We start from the raw sequence: 22,975 nt of genomic DNA on the forward strand, positions 1-22,975 counted from the left end.
AAAAAAAATAATAATAATTTAAAAAATCAAATTAAACTTAACTTGGCCCTTAAAAAAATCAAATTGACCCCAGATTAACAGGTTTATTTCTGGACTCTGTTCCATTGGATCATTCTGTTCCAATGATCTGTGCGTATCCTTATGCCAGCACAACACTGTCTTGATTAGTGTCGTTTTGTATTAAGCTTTGAAATCGGGAAGTGTGAGGTCTCCAATTTTGTTTTTTCAGCATTGTTTTATTTGTGGCCCCTTGCATTTCCATTTGAAGTTTAGGATCAGCTTGAATATTTCTACAAAATGCCAGGTGGGGTTTGATAGGGATGTACTGAAACTGTAGATCAATTTGGGAAGTATTGCTATCTTAACAATATTCAGTCTTCTAATCTATGAAATGTCTTTGCATTATTAGATATATTTTTACTTTCTTTAAACAATGTTTTGATATGATGTGTCACATTGATGTTAAACCAACTTTACATTACTGGGATAAACACCAGTTGGTCATGAAGTATAGTCCTTTTTATATGTTGCTGAATTTGATTTTCCAGTATTTTTTTGAGCATCTTCAACATACAGGCTGTTTTTCAACTTTGGGGCAACATCGGAAACTATTCCTTCATATTCCTTCAAAGTTTTTTCTGTCCTTTTGTCTCCTCCTCTGGTATACCCATTATGAGTGCATTTGTGTAGCACATTTCTCTAAGGCTCTGTTCATTTTTCTTCACTCTTTTCAAGTCCAGAATTTCCACCTGGGGTGTATATCTGTGTGTACTCTTTTACTGACATTTTCTTTTTGATGAGTCATTGTCATAATATATTCCTTTAATTATTTAAACACAGCTTTTTAAAGGTCTTTGAATATATTTATAATAGCTACTTTGAAGTCCTTGTACACCAAGTTCAACATATGATGCCCCTTAAAGGCAACTTCTACTTTTTTTTTTCCCTGTTTATGGGTCACACGTTCCTGTTTCTTTGCATGTCTTATAACTTTTTACTAATCTGAAGAGTTTAGGTAATATATTGCAGCAGCTCTGGAAATTGACTGCCCCACTCCAAGGTTTGTCGCTCCAAGGTTTAGTAACTCAGCTACACTCAATCTATTCCCCTGCAATGTGCAGTCTCTAATTTTCCTGTATTTTTTTTTTATCTTTAAACCTGGCTTCCTAAGGGTCATCCCTGGGTCAGAGCTGTGCTTAAGCCCTTGAATCAATAAGGTTTTCATTTTTGGCTGTTTGATCTGTGTGTCTTGGATACTGCTTTCGCACTTCAGGGACTTTTACAAGTTTGTCCCATATGTCCCATTAGTCAAGGACTAACAACAAAGCAGTTTCCTCTCCAGTTGCTCCTGAGAGTGTGGCCTTAGGTATGTGCACATTCTTTCATATCATCAGGCTTCCTTTGCTGTCTCTTTTGCTGATCTTCCTGATAAACTTCTGGCCGGTCTGCCTCTACCGGTATCATACCATGCTTTTGGCCACCACTGATTATTAGCTGACTTTTATTTTGGAAAATTCACTGGAGGCATAAATTGCTCCACAGTCCAAATAAAGTTAGGCACCTCAAGCAGGGACACGGTGTTGCTGGTCTTTGAGGTTTTCTATGACCCCCTCCTTGGCAGAACCTCTGTATTATGGAACAGTGTCCGGGAGAGATGGGAGCTGCCATTTGGCTTGCCAATCCCACTGGAATACCTCTTTTGTAACACCAACTGGAGCGGGTGGTGGTGTAGCCTCTAGTTAGTAATTGTAATCTCCTACTACTATTACTGGTTCTACAGATTTTGAATAAAATGGTTTTCAATTCCTTGTAAATCCTTTTATCATTCAACAGAGACTTCAAATGATTATCTTTGCTAATTTTGAACAAGTAGACAGATATTTTTCTGAAGAGACCTATTTTGAGCTCTGTACATTACCATCTGAAAGTTCTTTGCATTACAATTTCAACTGACTATGCAGAAACTGGTTATCAAGTTCGTGCATTTAATGTAGTGCACAAAGCTGATTACAAATAGAAAAATGAATTTCTAATTTTTAAAAGTTAAAAATGTTTAATTAAAAAAAATTACATACTTTATTCTCTCATTACCCCCGGTAACAAAAAGTTGCCTACAAATATATACAAGGGGAAAATACAGCATATGAAAAATTCGGTATTGTTAAATTTCATACATGATAATAACTGTGCTATTGTATCCAGGGCTGGAATACTCATAATTGCCCAGGATGTCAAACTATTAAATAGGTCCTTATTCATTCATACTTTCAGCACTTTTTACAGAAAGGCTCAGGCAACCTCCGTTCATTCAGAGAGTAAAGTATAGAAAATGCACATTACCTCGGTAGGCTACTGCCTTCTTAGATAGATAATCTTCCATTGCATTTCTTTAAGTCGTACTTTGATTTGCTATACAAAAGGTAGGAAATGCTTTTATATTGTTTTTCCCTTTTGGCTTCTTGATGAAACTTTATAGATTTTTCTATCATTTTATATGCCAAACCTTTGAAAAGTAGACATTAAAATCTAAATTTTACCAAAGAAGGAATCAAGAGATAAAGTATTTAACTGGCGTTTAAGGTCATATAATTCATTAATGACAAACCTAGAACTAGAAGCAATGGAAGGACTTCCCAACATCCAGCCTTTAGCTCTGTGTACCAAATCTAATTAGATACACTAATATTCTTCCTAGCAAGCTGAAAAAAATTGGTTTTATTGTTATATACTTAAAAGTAGACTTTAATTCACACGTACTATTATGCTCCTTGGAAAGCTATCCTTTTTTGAGTATTATGAAAATAAAGCACTGATAATTCAAGTCAACAATATATTCTGTTAAACATTGTTGCCCACTGTCTTAGTCAGATCAGGCTGCTATAACAAAAATGCCATACACTGGGTGGCTTAAAAACACCAGCAATTTATTTCTCACAATTGTGGAGGCTGGAAGTCCAACATCAGGGTACCAGTATGGCGGGTTCTGGTGAAAGTCTTCTCAGCTTGTAGACAGTTGCCTTCTTGCTATATCTTCACACGGTGGAGAGAAAGGTCATATCTTTCTTGTCTCTTCCTATAAAGGCACTAATCCCATTCATGAGGGCTCCATCTTCACGACCTAATTACCTCCTAAAGTCCCCACCTCCATACACCATCATATTGGGGGTTAGGGTTTTAACATATGAATTTGAGGGGAGGACACACAAATATTCAGCCCACAGAATGCATATTTATTAGAAACAGAATTTCCTTATGACTCTATTTAAAAACCTAAAAATTTAAATGAAAAGTAGTATCAATTAAAAAGAAATCTTTAAAAATATACTACCAATTTTAGATTCTTTTTTTTTCTTTACAGTAAACCATTTTGTGATATAAAAGGTAAAGAGAAAATTACTACTATGTTGATAAAAGTTATATGAAGCACCACAGACTTATCTACGTTTCTTTCTAGATCATGCCCAAGGCCTAGAGGAAGAAGTTATGATAAAAAGGAAAATAAAATGCTAGAAATCTAATAACTTTATCATTGAACATTAAGTCAATATTTATGTCAACAATTTTACACAAATACTAAGAAAGTATTCTTTTTACACAATTGAGATAGCAAACCAAAATTTCTATATTTTTCTAGAAATTTTTTCACCGAAGGAAAAGAGCTATTCTTATACAAATCTTGTTTTACTTAGTCATGAAGATCCTTCAAGAGTTTTCAAATAATTAGGTTTGGCTTATTTGTATAGCCATGTATTTAATCTTAAGTGAATTAAAACACTGATCAAGAGAACAATTGGGGCAAAAAAGATGCCCAGGGAATAATTATTGAACAAATGGCAAACCTAAGAGAAAAAGTTTTTTCTTCTGTAACATTAATTTACGTTTAGAAAAGTTTCTTCAATAATCTGAATATTGCTAGGAGTTAAATAATCAAATCCCTTCTCACAATGGAAAGTTCTATGTGATCTTAAAGATCAAAATATCATGTTCTGAAAAACAACAAAAACAGTTATTAGGAGTATAAAACTTAAAAAAAAAAGGATTCTCTATATGAGGTTACCTATTGGGGAAGCTATCACATTTACTTTGAAGCAGCTAAAGCTTTTTTCCAGGTATATAGGCAAAATTCCACACCATTAAATACTCCTTTTTAAACACTTTTGTCACTTGGCTTCCAGCACACCAGTCTCCTGACTTTTCCTAGCTCACTGGAGGGTTCTTCTCAGTCTTTTGCTAGTTCCTCCTCTTCTCTACTTCTTAATGTTAGTATACCCCAGGGCTCAGTCCTTTGTCACTTTCTCTTTCCTAGCTGCACTGTGATCTCATCCAATGTCATGGCTATTCACCAATGACACCCAAATGAATTCTGCCAGGTCTCAACTTGTACCTTGAACTCTAGACTTAGATATCCAACTGCCTACTCATTATCTCCAACCTAACATGGCCACAATAGAAATCTCGATTCCATACTTCTCTACATCCCTTCCTCCTCCAGTATTTCTCACTTCTGCATCCTAGAATTCACCCAGATGCTCAGTCAAAAGCCTAGGAGTCATCCTTTACCCTCTCTTTAGCTCTCCTTATACCCATCATCAGCAGATCCTATCTTCTCTACCTTTAAGTAGAGCCTGAACCAAATATCTAACCATCTCCTCATCAACCATACTAGTCTAAGACTCTTGTCCGGAATGCTGTAATAACCTAACTTGTCTCTTTCACCCTAAATCCTCTTCGGTCCAAACTTCACACAGAAGCTCTGTACAGGTAAGTCAAATTATGTTATTCTTCTGGCTCTCAATCCTTCTAATGGCTTCCCATTACATATCCATACCGAGCTATAAGGGCCTTCAAGAACTACTCTCCGGCTTTCTCTTATTTCATTTCTTACCATTCTTCTCCCTTAATCACTATTTTATATCCTTACAGGCCTCTCTGCTATTCTCCAAACAGTCCAAATAAGTTAATATTTTTAAGCCCTTTTAATTGACTTTACCTCTGCCTAGAATGCTCTTTTTTCAAATATTCACATGGCCCATGCGCTTATTTCATTAGGGTCTCTGCATATGTCACCAACTCAAACAGGCCTTCTTTAACCAACTTATCTAAAATTGCGACCCTCTCAACATTCTGTCGCTATTCCTTGCTTTTTCTTTATAGTACCTGATGTCATATATTTATTTACATTTTTATTATCTGTCTTCCCCAATGGAATATAGTAAATTCCACAAAAGCAGGTACTTTGTATTGGTCACAGCATGCAGAAGGCTATCTGGCACAAAGTAAGCTCAATAAATATGTATTGAATCAAAAAGTGAATGGATAAATGGGATTCTATTCTGAACATTTACCCAGTAATATTGTTTATTTTGTTTTGCTTCGAAAGAGAAAAAAGAACTACAAAAATGTAGTTCTTAAAAACAAAAATTGTTTGATTTCTCTCAAATGATATGAATTTTATTAAAAGGGAGAGTTATTCAGTAGCACTGAAGCAAAATTTTATAGTAAATTTTCAGCATATTTTAGCTATTATACACATTTTTAAGCTTCAGAATTATCCCTGAAAATAAAGTTGCAATTAATTAATTTGTGCCTGAAGACTTAAAAAAGGGATATATACACAGACATACAAAATAGAGCAATTTCATGAAATCAAACCAGTAATAAATAGGAATGTCTCGATTATCCCACAATTCTCTCCTCTTGCTTCTCTCATCAAATTGCTACCAGTGAAGGCCAACGAATCTACCAACTACTTAGAGCCAGCTTTTAGAGTTAGTAATGTATCCTGTTAATCTGGTGTTGGTACTGCTGTTCACAGTAAGAAAAGTGGCAATAAAGGGAGGGAGGTTGGAGGAGGAAGGCAAAAAAAGGCAAAGGGATTAAGAGGTACAAAAAGCATAGTTGCAGAATTGACATGGAGATGCAGAGTATAGCCTGGGAAGACGGTTAATAATGTTGTAATAAATATGTAAGTGGGGATCACTATGCTGTACATCTTAAACTGGTATGTTATTGTATGCCAACTATAATTGGAAAAAAAACCTCATTGATTATACAATGTAAATACAAAAAACTAATTGTCTATTGTATTTCAATAAAGCCAGAAAAAAAGTGGCAATATCCACAGAGGTTTCATGGAGGCAGCAGAGTATTTTGCATGAATATGTCCATCGTTTAACTGTCACTGTATTACTTGTTCTCTTTCATCAAAGCAGCTTATACTCCACAATGTGAAAAATCTCAGCACATGACGATGTATCTCTTTATATAAAATTTGTTAAAAGGCAAAGCTTAATAATGAAATCATTTTTCACTAGTAGGCTAAAGAATTTAGATCCTGAAAAACAAAATTAACCACATCAAAGTTCTCCTGAGCCATAGATAGAAGGCCAGTCTAAGCACTCACTAAGAATGTCAGTCTGCTGGTGAAAAGAATTTGGAAACTCAAGTTGAGCCAGTTGGCCTCTCTAGCAACAAGGAAGGAAATTAGTCCAGTATGCTCGGTTTGTTTCTGTCAGCATTCATTTCATGTTGATCATGGGATTTATACTCTCTGATCAGGGGACAGAAGAACGATGAATACTACTTCTTATGAAAAGTTTCAAGCCTTGTAACCCCTCTGAAAATAAATAGTCCAAATACCAGTTCCATTTCTTTCCCTGTAGGCACAAAAAGGGGAAAATTACTCATCAAATATTTACTATGTTTATTCTCTACCTCCTCTTCTTTGCCTAGGAAGAGTTCCCAGCATCTTGGGTACACATATGAAGAGTTAGCTCAGAGGAGACAGGTTCACAACTGGAACTCAATCATTAAGTAATATTCAAACCAGAAAGCACCCAATGTTTAAGGGCTAAACATTCTTTTTATTGCACTGGCAAAAAAATTTAGCTGTTCAACTGAGTAAGTACTGTGAAATGGAAATGGGTCATCATTCCCACTCTCTAGGAATTCAGCATCTAAAATAGATAACATGGGAACAAACATTATGTTAAACATGAACACAGCAGAGTTTCTGTAATAACAAGACAACTGTGTTCGGTTTTGTTGAATCAGCCTTATTATAGTCACACTTTGAATACATGAAACTGCACTCTAAAATGAGACACACGGTCACAATAACAAGAGTCAAACTATGACTAGTTACATCTCTAGATAAGACTATAGAAACTATGTGCCAATAAATTCACATAAATTAATTCAAAAAGCAAACACTTTACTTTGATTTTTTGGAGGCATCAGACTTAAGATCTGAAGAAGAGTGAAAGTATAAATTCTTTTGATGATATAAAGTTGTATAAAATCCCTGAACATGATAAAATAAATTTATTTACCCGAATAGAGCTCATGTTTACTGTCCTTTCTTCTGGCCGTTCCTTAAAACACACACACACACACATAAAAAATAAATTAAAATAAGGAAGTAGCATCATATGGAGATGAAAATATTTGGTTAGCAAAAATTACCAGAAAATTAAGATGGCTATTTACTGTCTGATTCATTTGCTACATTCTGTTCCTACCATCATTCTTAGATTCTTCTAAATAAACATCTGCTATAACCTTCCACATTTCTTCCTAGAAGCACAAAGAGAAGGAAAATAAAATCACAGATGCTAAAGTGGGCACCATTTTGCTAATCTATGGCCTCATTTTTTTTTAATTCTGTGTTCAGCCACTGGGATGAAGATGGAATTACCAGAGAGAAGGCTTTTTCTGAGGAATAAGATACCCAAACTGAGTCTTGAAGGATGAGGAGGAAGTCTGGTAAGGCAGTCTGTGTGCACAGAAGATTCTATAAAACTCTGTAATTCCTTATGAAAACTCAGACTTAAGTGATCCCATTTATTCCCTGGCCTTAACTATCACCATATTTTACTGAAAAGCCATCAATTCTAAAAACATTTCTATACATCACTAAGAAAAAACTCTGTTACTAAACTATATATAACACAATACCTTCTTGACACTTAGAATTTTTTATTTTATAATAACTGAAAGTTTTAGATGTAGGCAAATTTTGTTCATATCATTTTTATAAACATGAAATGGTAAATATATACAAAATGAAGTAGTAAAAGTATTTCTAAACTTTACATTCAGACTCCAACTCTTCTTAATTACATTTCTACTCAAAAGTTGTGGATATCTATGTTCTCACAATAGCATCCTCTGTGCCAGAGTGTTGATGATGCAGCATTTCTTAAAAGAACTAAAAGCTATTGGTGCTGGGGTCCCAGTTACATCAAGTTAACCTACTTTTGGCTCCTGTTTCAAGAAAAGTCCATAACATGTATGGTTCACCACTTCCCTCCCCTCTTCCTCCACGTCATTTGGTTTCTGAAACTTAAAACAGCGCTCTAATATTGTCTCCAAAAATTTTTCCCAAGCTGCTGACATCCATTCTACAAAGTCTGATTCTGGCAATCTGCCTATGCACACGCAAAAACAGCAAATGACAACTATGTCATGATTGCTGCCTGGCTGACATCAATCAGAAAAGATGTATCCTGATCTCTGAGAAGTTAAAAAGTGTTTTTGGAACTGATGAAATACAGTCCATGCTGATGAAGTCCATATATATTTTTCTAGTTCCAACCCCTCAACTGAGCTCCAAGCCCTCATTTCAAACCACCTACTTACATTTCTTCTTAGATGTCTAACAGATACCTCAAACTTACGTAGGTTAAAACAGAACTTGATTCTCAACTTGCCTTCTCTCAATAAACAAAATAACCTCTCCTGTTTCTACCTCTGTAATACATCTCAAATCATTCCACTTCTATCCATCTCTACTACCACCACTTGAATACAAACCAATATTAGTATCTCTTATCTAAACTCTATCAATAGCCTCATGGTTGGTGGCCCTGCTTCCACCTGGGCCTCCTTTTATTACTCTTATCCTCCATGAAAAAGCCAAAGTGATCTCCATTAAACATCAACTCAGATCATACTACAACTCTGCTTAAAAATCTTTTGTTTCCCATGTCACTCCTAACAGACATGCAAGATAGATGATGGCCCCTGTATTTCTCCAACTTTATCTCATTCCATTTTCCCTCTTGTTCTTGAACCACTAAGTCAAACTGGCCTGCCTTTTCCCCTTGAACCCCTTGAGCCATTGTTCTGTTCTCAATGCCTGGAACATTCTTCCAGCTATTCCTAGGCTGGCTTATTCTCATCTTTAAGAAGAAATCTCAGATCAAACATCACCTCTGCAAAAAGGCCCTCTTGAACACTCATCCTCAACAACTCTCCAGTCACTCTCTCTCTCTCATCCCACCCTGCTTATGTCCCTCACAGTCTTTCTCAAAATTTAAAATTATCATGTCTACTTATTTCATTACTTGCTTATTGTTTGTTCTCATTAGCATATAAACTCCATTTGGGCAAAGATGGCATCCATTTTCTTAAGCACTGTATTCCTAGTGCAAGATATATAATGGACACTAAATAAATATTTGTTGAATGAAAAGAACAACTAGCTATTAATTCAAAGGTAATTTATGATAAGAAAACCTTCAGGCTCTACAAATGTTCACAATATCTCAACTCATTAAGAGAGCTGAATTCTTTGATACTGAGAACTGATTGGCCAAATTAAACTACTGAATCATCTCCCAAAATCTGGCTAATTTAAAATATTTATAATGTGATAATTCAGTAAAATAAAATTGCCAAAATTAAATCATACTAACATGGTATCAGAGGTTATTTTTACCACCTCAAAAGTAAGCTAACTTAGACAGTGAGATATTGGTGATAATGAAGGCAAACTCAAAAGGCACTCTTTTAAAAGAAAGAGCAGTATTAAAGCCTGGTATTTTCAGAACCATATATAAACATCATTGATTACAAAAATGGCAGCTTCACCTTCTGCCAAATGTGCTCTATGCCACTAGAATTTAACCTTCCAGAACCAGCCTTCCTTAAACATTTTAAAAACCATTTTCTCATTTAAAAGAATATATCGATTCTTGATCCCACAAAATAAATTTGCTTACCTATGTCCAAGTTGTTAAAATTTACTACTTTAGAGACTGAGCTTTATAATTAACACGCACACACACACACACTGTCTAGGAGAAAAAAAAAATTGGCTTATGAAAATCAACTCTACTCCTATGATTCATTACATGCTTTTCCAAATAAGAATTGGATGCAACTGTGTTGACAGGGTATGGAGAAATGGACACCCATTCATTGTTAGCGGTAATGTAAACTGGTGTAACCTCTACTGAAAGCAATTTGACAGTACCTAGCAAAATTAAAAAGATATATCCATTTGAAAGCAATTCCACTTGGAGCAATTTTATCCAGTAAACACACCTGCATATGTTTGAAATGATGCATACAGTTCAGGAAAATTCACTAAAGTATAATTTAATAGCAAGATTAGACACAATTTAAATGCTCAACTTATAAATAATATGTTTAACTTATGTTAGCGCCATACAATGAAATACTACAGACATCAAAAAGAATGAAGCAGCCCGTTATGTACAAATAGTAAATGAAAGCCAAGATATTAAGTCAAAAAAAATCAAGAAGAAAAGTATGTATAGTATATAGTTTTGAAAAAGATTATTTACACAGAAATATACAGTATGTCTCTGGAAGGATATTTAAGAAACTGAGAGTGGTTGCCTTATCATAAAAAGTGTCCACATGGAGTTGCTCTCTCAGGATGAGATCATGAGGAATTCTGGGGACCCACTCCCCAGCAAAATGGGCAAAGCTGACAAAAACAATTTTTAAAACCCAGCACTTAATGTCTCTAGAAATTGTCCTAAGGACATACAGCAAACATAAAAATATTTATTCAAGAAAAATACTAAAATTCCATAGGAACAGAGAGTGTGTGGGTCATGGGAGCCATGACCTGTTTCTTCCTAGTGAGTATGGCCGAGGAGTCAGGGCTGTAAACACCTACATTAAAAATAAAGGAAGATCTCAATTCAATAATCTAACCTACTGTCTTAAAGAAACTAAAAAAGGAGGTAAAACTAAAACCAAAGCAAGAAGGAAGTAAATTATAAAGATGAGAGCAGAAATAAATTAAATAAATAAAGAATATAAAAAGTCGCACGATTTGATTTCAATACTAAAAAGTTACATTAAAACGATGTGGTATTAGCATGAAGACATACAGACCCATAGAATAGGATAAAGAGCTCAGAAATAAACCCTCATGTATATGATCAAACGATCTTTGACAAAGGTGTCAAGACCACTCAAAGGGGAAAGAATAGTCTCTTCAACAAATGGTGCAGGAAAAACTGGGTATCTACAGGCAAAAGAATAAAGTTGGAACCTTACTTTACATCATACAAAAATTAATTCAAAATGGATTAAAGACCTAAATATAAGACTTTAAATATAAAATTCATATAAGAAAACATAGGAAGAAAGCTTTATGACATCGGATTTTGTAATGATTTCTTGGATATAACATGAAAAGTACAAGCAACAAAAGCAAAAAGAAACAAAAAAATAGCCAGTAGGACTGCATCAAACTTAAAACTTCTATGTATCAAAGGAATCAACCAACAGAATGAAAAGGCAACCTACGGAATGGGGAAAATTTTCTGTAAATCTTGTATCTGATAAGAGGTTAATATCCAAACTTTTTATATAAAGAACTCCTACAATTCAACCATAAAACAAAACCCAAAATAATCTGATTTAAAAAATAGGGAGAAGACTTCAAAAGACATTTCTCCAAAGAAGATATACAGATGGCCAATGAGCACGTGAAAATATTTTCTACACCATTAATTATTACAGAAATGAAAACGAAAACCACAATGAGATACCACCTCATATCCATTAGGGCGGCTATTAAAAGACAAAAACAAACAAACAAACAACAACAAAACAAAATAATAAGTGCTGGTGAAGACATGGAAAAACTGGAACCCCTGTGCACTACTGGTATAAATGTAAAATTGATATGGAAACGTCTATGGAAAACAGCATGGTGTTTTCTCAAAAAAGTTAAAATAGAATTACTATATGACTCAGCAATTCTACTTCTGGGTATATAACCAAAGGAACTGAAAGCAAGGACCTGAACAGATAATTTTATAACCATGTTCACAGCAGTTATTATTTACAATAGCCAAAAGTTGGAAGTAACCAAAGTATCCATCGAAGGATGAACAGATAAACAATATGTAGTATATACATACAATGGAATATTATTCAGTCTTAAAAAGGAAGGATACTCTGACATGCTACGATGTAGACAGACCTCAAAGGCATTATGCTAAGTGAAGTAAGCTATTTACAAAAGGACTTATATGAGGTATCAAGAGTAGTCAAACTCAAAGAGACTGAAAGTAGAATGAAGATTGCAAAGGGCTGTGGGGAGGAGGGAATAAGAGATATTATTTAATAGATACAGAGTCTCAGTTTTATAACGTAAAAAGAGCTCTGTGGATGGACAGTGTTAATGGCAGCACAACAGTGTGAACATACTTAATGTCACTGAACTCTATACTTAAAATGGTTAAGATAGTAAATTTTACATTATTGTATTTAACCACAATTACAATTTAAAACAAAAATAAGTAGAGAAGAAACAATAAACCAAAATTTGGTACTTTGAAAAGATCAACATTGATAAACCTTGAGCTAGACTAAATAAGCAAAAAAAAAAAAAAAATCCAAATTACTAAAATCAGAAATGAAAAGAGGGAAAGCACTTTATAGAAAAAAAAGTATTCTAAGGTAGACCAATAAATTATATGAAATGGACAAATTTTAGAAAAAACAACTAAATGTTGAGAGTGACTCAAGATAAAAGAGAATATCTGAATAGATCTCTAACAAGAAAAGACATTAAACAGTCATTTAAAACCTCCCCACTAAAAAATGCCCATGACCATATGGCTGTACTAATAAAATCTATCAAATATTTAAAGAATTCATCCTTTACAAACTTTTCCAAAGAGTAAGAGAGAGAATATTTCCTTATTCTATGAGGCTAGAATTAACCTGAAACTAAAACCAAAGACTTCACAAAGAAAAATCAGTATCCCTGATCCTCCACAAACTACTGGGAAACCAAATATGGCAATGTGTAAAGCGATTCTTCCCCATTACCAAGTGGAATTTATCCCAGGAATGTAGGGTTGGTTAAACATCGAACATCAATTAATGTAATATGCCATATCAGTAGGAAAAAAGGCAAAAAACACATGATTATGTTTGTAGAAGCAGTAAAAGCATTTCACAAAATTCAACACCTTTTCATGATAAAAAACATTCAACTAAAAACAAAAGGGAAGTTCCTCAACTCAATAAAGGACACCCATGGAAACTCCTAACATCATACTGGTGAAAAACTGAATTGTTTCTCCCACGATCAAGGAAAAAACAAACTTGTTCATTCTTGCCACAGTTCTTTAATGTTCATTGTATCTGAGGCTCTAGGGAATGCAATTGGACAAGAAAAAGAATAAAAGGCATCCAGATTTGAAAAGAGGAAATAAAATTATGTTTGTAAAAGGTATAATCTTATATATAGAAAACTCCGAGTAATCCACTGAAAAGCTATAACAGCTAATAAACGAGTTCAACAAGGATTCAGGATATAAGATCAATATGAACAAATCAATTACATTTCTATACAGCACCAATAAAGCAATCAAAAATAAAATAAAACGATCCCATTTATAATAACATCAAAAAATAAAACACTCAGGAATAAATTTAAAGTGTAAAATTTATACTATGAAAACTACAAAACATTGAAGAAAGTGAAAGAGGATCTAAATAAAAATGAAACCATCCTATATTCACATATTAGAAGGCATAACATTGTTAAGATGGCAATACTATCCAAATTGATCTACAGATTCAAGACATTACCTATCAGAATCCCAGCTGGTTCTTTGTAGAAACTGACAGGCTAATTCTAAAATTCATACGGAATTTCAAGGGACCAAGAATAATTTAAACAACCTTGAAAAAGGAGAACAAAGCTGGAGGTCTCATACTTTCTGATTTCAAAGCTTATCACAAAGCTACACTAATCAAGATAGTGTTGTACTGGCACAAAGAAAGATGTAGATCAATGGAAAGGAGTTGAAAGTCCCAAATAAATCCACACATCTATGGTCACCCGATTTTTGACAAGCATGCTAAGACATTTTAATGAGGGAAAGACAGTCTTTTCAACAAATGATGTTGGGACAACTGAACAGCTACACGCAAAAAAATGAAGTTGAATACCTGTATCACATCCTAAACAAAAATTAATGCAAAATGGATCAAAAACCTAAATATAAAAGCTAAAACTATAAAACACACAAAACAAATGAGTAAATCTTCATGATCTTAGGTTGGGCAATGATTTCTTAGCTATGACATCAAAAGCAGAAGAGATACACTAACAACCAATTATCCAAAAAGGAAATTAAGAAAACATCATTTGCAATAGTTTAAAAAAAGAATAAAATATTTAGGAATAAACTTAATCAAGGAGGTGAAAGACATGTACACTGAAAACTATAAAACAGTGATAAAAAATTAAAGTATACACAAATAAATAGAAAGACATCCATGTTCATAGACTGGAAGAATTAATGTTGTTAAAATGTCCATACTAGTCAAAGCGACGTACAGATTCTATGCAATCTCTATCGAAATCCCAATGGCCTTCTTTACAGAAATAGAAAAAAAATCACAAAAGTCATACGTAACCACAAAACAACCTGAATCGTCAAAGCGATTGTGAACAAGGAGGACAAAGCTGGAGGCATTACACTTCCTGATTTGAAAATATGTAACAAAGCCACAGTGATCAAAACAGTATAGTACTGGTATAAAGACAGATATAAATCCACAGAACAGAATAGAGAGCTCAGAAGTATACTCCTGCATGTATGGTCAACTGATTTTTACAAGAGTGCCAAGAATACACAATTGCAAAAAGGCAGTCTCTTCAATAAATGGTGCTGGGAAAACTGGGTATCCACATGCAAAAGGATGAAATTGAGCCCCTATCTTACACCATGCACACAAATTAACTTAAAATGGGCTAAAGACTTAAACATAAGACCTAAAACTGTCAAACTCCTAGAAGAATACAAAGGGAAAAGGTTTCTGGACATTGGCCTTGGCAATGATTTCTTGAGCATGACACCAAAAGCACAGACAAAAAAAAAAAAAAAACAAAAGTAAAACTAAACAAGTGGGATAACATCAAACTAAAAAACTTCTATATAGCAAAGGAAAAAAATCAACAAAAATTAAAAGGCAGCCATACTAAATGAGAAAAAATATTTGCAGACCATATATCTGATAAAAGGTTAATATTCAGAATATATAAGGAACACTTACAAATCAACAGCAAAAAAAAAACTACAAACTTGATTAAAAAATGGGCAAGAGAAGTGAAGAGATATTTCTCCAAAGAAGACATATAAATGACTAACAGATAAATGAAAAGATACTAAATATTGCTAATCATCAGGGAACTGCAAATCAAAATCACAGTGAGGTGTCACCTTATACCTGTTAATTTTTTATCAAAAAACAAAAACAAAAACAAAAACAAAAAGATAACAAATGTTGGCCAGGATGTGAAGAAAGGGCAACCCTGTGTACTGTTAGTGGAAATGTAAACCGGTGCAATTGCTATGGAAAACAGTATTGAGATGTCTAAAAAAATGAAAAACAGATCATATAGTACAGATTCAAATCCAAAGGAATTAAAATCAGCATCTTGAAGAGGTATCTGCATACCCATGTTCACTGTAGCATTATTCACAATATCTAAAACATGAACGCAACCTAAATATCCATCAACAGATGAATTAATAGAAAAAATGTGGTATATACACACAATGGAATATTATGCAGCCTTTAAGAAGAAGGAAATCCTGCTAGGTGAAATAAGCAAAACACAGAAGGACAAATACTACATGATATCACTTATATGATGAAACAAAAATAATCAGGCTCATAGGAGCAGAGAACAAAATGGTGGTTGCCAGGGTCTGGGAAAAGGAAGAAATGGGGAGGCATTAAAAAAAAGCACAAGTGATAAAAGAAAAAATTCCCTTTAATCATCTATCTATGGTTAAAGGGGGTAGGGGGAGGGTGAAGTGGGTAAAGAAGATCAAGTATATGATAGGTGAAGGAAACGAGACTTTGGGTGGTAAACACACAATACAATATACAGATGTCAAATGATAATGTACACCTGAAAATTATATAATTGTATTAACCAATGTTACCCCAATAAACTTCAAAAAAGGCATTAAAAAGAAAAAAAGAAAAAAATTCATAAATTAGAGTTCATCAAAATTAAGTTTTTGTCCTGCAAAAGAAACCAACAAAAATAGTAAAAAGACAACCCACAGATTTCTGCAAATCCCTTATCTGATAAGCAACTTGAGTCTAGAATATAGAAATGACTCTTATAAGTCAATAACACACAAATAGCCTAATTAAAAATGGACAAAGGGTCTGAATAGACATTTTTTCCAAAGAAAATGTACAAATGGTCAATAAACACATGAAAAGATGCTGAACATCAACAGCTATTAGGGAAATGCAAATCAAAACCACAATATACCACTTCACATCCTCTAGGATGGCTAGAATATATATAAAAAAACAAACAGGTAACAACAATTCTTGGGGAAGATATGGAGAAAACAGAACCCTCACACACTGCTGGTGGGAGTGGAAAATGGTGCAGCTACTCTGGAAAACAGTCTGGACGTTCCTTCAATGGTTAAACCTAGAGATACCGTATGATCTAGCATTCCCCCTCTTAAGTATATACTCAAGAGAAATGAAAACATAGGTCTACATAAAATGCTGCACACAAATCTTTATAGAAGCATAATTCATAATAGCCCGAAAGTGGAAATAACCTAAATGTCCATCAACTGATGAATGGATAAGGAAAATGTAGCATATCCACACAAAGGAATATTTGTAAGTAAAAACAAATGAAGTATTGACACATGCTATGACACAGATAAACCTTGAAAACATTAAGCTAGGTGAAAGAAACCAGTCACAAAATATATATAGTATGAGCTCATTTTTACGTATTTCCAGAATAAGCAAATCTATATATAGATTAGTGTTTGCCTAAAACTGGGGGGATGGGGAGACTAGAGTGATGGCTAAGAGACACAGGGTTTCTTTTTGGGATAATGTAAATATTCTAAAATATATTGTGGTGATAGATGCACAGCTCCACGAATATACTAAAAGTGTCAGCGAACTATACACTTTAAATAGGTGAATTGCATAGTATTTGAATTATATCTTAACAAAGCTGTTAAAAAAAAAGAAAAAAAAATAAAAGTGCCCATATTTTTTAGGGTATATAAAGAAACATTCACAGTTAAATTGTATAACATTTGGTATTTGCTTCCAGATTGGGTGTTAGAGGGTGTAAAACTCAGTGGGAATAGAGACCAAACTGGGTGATGGGTACATGGAGGTTAATTATACTATTCTCTCTACTTTTCTAGATTTGAAATTTATTTTTTAAAAAGTTTTGTAAAAAATGTAACAAAGAGCTACCACTACAGTAAAGAACGGCAAAATCTACAGTAAGTTAAGCCAAAATGTAGAATACGGAACTCAGAGGGGTAAACCTAATACTCAGAATCACTCTTAGCTTGAAGAATCAGCTGCAAAACTGAGCTGCACTTCTACAGTCTTGAAGGACTAAGGTGACTAAAGTCAAAGCACAGGGTTGGCCAAAAGTGGGAACTCATAAAGCAACCCCTACTATAAACTAGAAACCTAAAGGGCTATCCTTTCAGGGCAAGAGTTCGTTCGCAGTCTGTCCACCTGATGTCTGGGGAATCTCAGGCATGGATCTTGGATTAAGGTAGTCCAAGAAAAAGAGCACCCCTAGGTACCCATGAGAAACAAATAAAAGTTCTCTCTGCAGGGAGATATCATTCTAATTTCTGATTCTTTCTACAAAATTACTCCAGGCATACAGCACATGGTCAAAGATAATCAGACAAAGAAATTAGCAACATGATGAAGAAAAATGAGGCAACAGAGACAGACACACAGAAACTTCTGATATTAGAATTCATCAAACATAGATTATTAAACAATGTTTACTAAGTTCAAAGAAAGGTAACTAACACTGAATGGAAAATACAAGAAGCAATAAAAATGGCTACCTAAAGACAAAGAAAAGATGAGGACAGAAGTGAGATTTCTATAGTTTAGAATTTGGAACTGTGTAAATGTTTTACATATCCTAAGAATCAAACTAAATTAAAAAGAAAAAAAGCAATATATAAAAAATGAAAATAAACTGAAACAAATATACTGAACTGTATGTAAAATATAGTATGTGCAGTGTACATTTTTAGTAGGATTTAGTCTAGGGGCAAAAAGAACAAAATTATTTCAAATTTCATGTAGCAGTCTCGTTATTAATAGTAATATTAATACTATTCATTTGAAACAAGTTTTTATATGTTATATGATAAATTAGGCAAGTTATTATGAAGGCAAGAAAAAAGGAAGGAATATCAGAAAACCACTAAACTACATACATGGCCTCTGAAATTCCTCTCTGTACTTAAAAGTATAATTTTTATTCAAAAATTGAAATTAATCAATAGATTTTTGAAGACCACTATTACTTTTTTCACCATCTGCTCCTTGACTACATTTTAAAACCTCAACTCCTAACATGCTAAATTGCCTATAGCCCAATGGCTCAATCCCTGTTGTAGATCAAAATAATTATATTAAAAAAGCAGGTCCTGGATGTCACCCTAGAGTTATTAAATCAGCATCTCAGTGGGAAGTAATGGAGGATGTATACTTTGGAAAGGCACCCTGGGTACTGCTGCTGCTGAGTCAGGGTAGAATCCCTGCTCAAGTTCTACAATTCTACTCAAGTTCTTCCAACACTGCAAGCATCAGCACACCACAGTCCACAGCCCACATCCAGTCCAATGCCTGTTTTTGAAAGAAACTTTTATTGGAAAACAGCTATGCCCATTTATTTACCCACTGTCTATGGCCGCTTTCATGCCACAATGGCAAGCTTCGATAGTCTTGACAGAGACTGGCATGGAAAGCCTAAAATATTTACAGTCTGGCCCTCTATAGAAATAGTTTGCTGACCCCTCTTCTATCTGCACTTTTCGCCAAATACTGCTCTGTCTTGGCAAGCTCATGTTCATCCTTTAAAATTCCAGTTAACATCACTCATAGAGCTTGAACTGGGATAGCAGCCTTGTATATTTTTCATCAGTCTCTGTACCCTCCCTTTATTACTCACCATTCTTTATTCTAAGATGTGTTTAATGACTGTTCCCTGACTGGACTGTAAGCTCTATGAGGGCAATACCCAGATGAGTCTTGTTGACCACAGTGTCTGGTTCATTGCATGAATGTACTAAACATTTATTCAATGAATATCTCCCTCATTCTGTACATTTCCCTCCATTTTTTAGATGTCTCAATGTTCCAGTCTGTTAAGGGAATTCTAAATCCGGAATCTATCAATGTATTTGTAATCCCATCTTGTTGTGTCATCCACACATTTGATATGCACACCATGTGAGTTCTTCTTAGAGTCACTGACTCTACCACAATGCCCAAAATTTAGCTGGTACTCAAAAAGGAATGACTAAACACATGTTTTGCAATGCAGACACACTAAATTTATGGCTTTTCCTACTTCTACCATCCCAGTATTCCTATATAAAATCTAAAAATCATTTAAATATTCTTACCTGTAGCAAAAAGGAAACAGCATAACTCAATAGAGCAGGGTGATGAACTAGATTTAAACTCTTTTTATACTTTGCTACTCCAACTTTTTTAAAGACTTCGGAGTCAATATATGATCCTTTCTGGAAGGGTTTGGATGTCCACAAGCAACCAACCATGGCTGTCAAATAGTGATTATATTCTTGATAAGTCTTGCTGCTAAATATGAACTCTGACTTTGTCTATTGGGAAAGAACAAAAATTGTCATTATCGCCTATCCTCCCTTTCCTCCTTATTCCCAACAGATCATAAAGATCTACACTCAATTTTTAAACAATGATGACAACACAGAGGTTTGTCGTCCATACCTTTAGTACCAACTCATTTTTCTTTGCAGCTGTCAAATTTTTACGGTATCTAAAAGGGAAAACAAATAGAATGAATGTTTAACATTAAATGTCTCTGAAATGTAAATATAAACAAAAGTGTACATTTTGAATGTAAATATATGCAGATGTGCACATACGCAAATATCCAGCTGTCTAGTTAAGGTTTTTAATCTTTTGTGGTACATTATCCTCAAAGAATAAAAATCATTAGAGGCTCAAATATTGAGTTGTACATTTAACTGTGTGTAAAACATACTTTAATAAAAAAGTAAAAAAATGAAGAAAATGCTTTTAATATTTTATTATTAAATAATTAATAGAGGCTCAAAAGCAGTCAGTCACTAATACAGAACATATTTTCTTAATGTGGAAAAAAGATGCAACAGAAAGGATAAGGAAGAAATTTAAAAATGCAATCCTTTTTTCTTGCCTGAGAACTATTATATCAAAGTAATTTTTAAACATTTTAACCTTGGCATAGTCCTGCAAGTTGTGCCTAAAGAGTCTATACTTATGTACTTAAAAGAGGAATTTCAGTCTTTAAGTGAAAGAAGTAGATGGTATCAGAAATTATACTTACAATTTCATATAATTGGCAATAGATCCTCTAATCTCTCAGAAAATATTCTTTTCACAAGAGAAGCTACATAGACCTAAACCAGTTGTCAGTAAATGACTAATTTTTCTTTAAGACAAAGCAATGAGAATTAACAATGCTGAGTGCAGCAGTATCACTGAACAAAAGATTCTTAACTATTAATTTTTTAAATCTATATCCCCCATTGTGACATTAAAAAAAACACAATTAAAATAGCCTCATCTTAGAAGGTAATTCCCCTGAAAAAAGCCATGTTTCCTATTTCCGAAGGCCCTGGTAAGAAATGGATAATAATTTTATTGTTTAATCTTTCACTGTATTATATACAGTAAATTTATTTTAGTATATTTACAAATTATAATTTATAGTTGAAAAATGAACATAAAATTATGATGTATTAAATCATAAAACAATACAAAGACTGTACCTCTGCATAATGTAACAGAGCTGGTTCAGGATACTGGAATCCAGACTGAGGAGTGCGAGATAGAAGATCCCAGGAGGAAATAACACCACTAACGGAATGTTATAGTTTATGTATATGTCACATACCTTTTGGGAAGAATGATAACATCAGTATACTGATTACTCCCCAGAATCTTTCAACCGTGTTCACCCAAAGAATTATCAGTAGAGAATAAGCAATAAATACAATGTCAAGTTGGGGTGTGCCTGATTCATAAATACATGGCCACAAGTCTGCTTAAAATGTACCTCACCAAACACCAACCTTATTACCATAGAGGATTATTTTTAGAAGATTATTAAAATCTCACTTTTTTTCTTGAGAGAGATCTTAGACTTGGGGAGAAAGAGAAAGGGAACATTTCTTTCTCCTTAAGTCTCATAAGTATTGATTTATCATATTAGCTAGCTGTCAACCTAGACAGCTTAGAAGCATGCCTCTAAGCAAATGTAACACAAGACAACTAGGTACTGGGAAAGGGAAGAAGCCAGGAAAATTGAGACTGGTGGCTACTTCCTGGATAATAGTTTTGTCCAGGTCAAACACTATAAAACAATGGAAGAAGACCGGAATCATAGGTGCTAAGAGAAATGTAGAAAGGTAAAGTGGAGAGCTAAAGAAACAAGGTACTTTTGGGTTTTGTCAGGGGTTGGGAATGAGGAAAAAGTGATGCTTGAGACAGACTTCTGTCTAGGGTCAACATTATTCAGGAGAATGCCTATTAAAGTGATATCTGGACTTTTCGAAAAAAAGGCATTGTTTTTCCACTTTGTTTTATGAAAGCCAGTTATCCAAGTGAGAATACAATCATTAACTTCAAAATATGAAGTTTATTTGAATTATGCTAATAAAGTTATAGCCCAACTTAATGAATATAAATAAAATTTAAATAACTGACCAGTAAAGCAGAAAGCCATCAGAAAAATCTAAATATTAGGGTAAAAATGAGATGTGTACTACCTTCTCATAGAAATCCAAAACAAAATGCAGCAAGAAAGTGCTGTTGCTTTCCAAGCGCATTGCATTGGTGGACAGCCATCCTACATAGTGAATCAGTTCAGACACAGAGTTCATGGATCCACCGAAAGTTGTCTCTCTGCAATAAGAAACCATGACAATCAGATCCATATTAGCAAAAGTCTTTACAACTTCTAAGCTAAAGCTGGACAGTATATAGCACAAAGTTGTTAGGGATTTCAGAAAATGGTCAGTGCTTCAATGTGTAACTTATTTTTTTTAAAACCACAGTGATTGATCATAAAACTACACAGCTCTCTAGGGAAACATTAAGATCAATTCATAGAACATCCTCAGCAATCGCTCTATTAGTAAATACCAGAGGAGAAAAAGGATTAAGCTCCAGACAGATTCTAGATAATCCTGGTTACTATCCAATGTCCAAAGACCATGGTAGTCAGCAAATTAGTTTCTAAGCACACAAATCAAAATCCAGTTTTGCCCAAATTCCTGAGCTAAAAATGCTGTGAAAAATATTTTCACTTTAACTGGAATCCAATTCTATTCTAAAACTGAATTAGTAAACTTTTTGGCATCGTTCATTCTTTTAGAAAATATTATTTGGGGATATTTTATATTCTTCCCAAATCAATGGACTGTGTCTCTTTAAATCATGGGTATAATGGGTTCAATTCATCCATCTACTCACTCCTGTCCTTCAATCAACTGTTGAGTGGATTAGGAAGAGACCTAGAAATGTGAATTCATAGCTTTATCCTCTGATATAAGAAGCCTACAATGGTTATACACAAGGAAAAAGGACTAGTATATAGTCT

General features: G+C 34.0%; 1 protein-coding gene across 2 annotated transcripts in view; it reads right to left on the bottom strand.

Moving 5' to 3' along the window:
• Positions 1-2,903: 2,903 nt before the first annotated feature.
• CENPI (centromere protein I) overlaps positions 2,904-22,975 on the bottom strand; it is a 57,099-nt gene continuing 37,027 nt past the window's right edge. For both annotated transcript variants that reach the window (XM_006920713.3, XM_015596227.2), the window contains exons 16-21: positions 22,143-22,278; positions 21,144-21,268; positions 20,098-20,146; positions 19,752-19,970; positions 7,332-7,373; positions 2,904-6,656 (exon numbers count right to left, since the gene is read on the bottom strand). In XM_006920713.3, coding sequence (XP_006920775.3) covers positions 6,555-6,656; positions 7,332-7,373; positions 19,752-19,970; positions 20,098-20,146; positions 21,144-21,268; positions 22,143-22,278 — 673 coding nt within the window. In that variant the 3' untranslated portion in view covers positions 2,904-6,554. The remainder of the gene's footprint in view (positions 6,657-7,331; positions 7,374-19,751; positions 19,971-20,097; positions 20,147-21,143; positions 21,269-22,142; positions 22,279-22,975) is intronic.

Source organism: Pteropus alecto, unplaced genomic scaffold (assembly GCF_000325575.1).
Source record: "Pteropus alecto unplaced genomic scaffold, ASM32557v1 scaffold179, whole genome shotgun sequence".
Classification (NCBI taxonomy): Eukaryota; Metazoa; Chordata; class Mammalia; order Chiroptera; family Pteropodidae; genus Pteropus; species Pteropus alecto.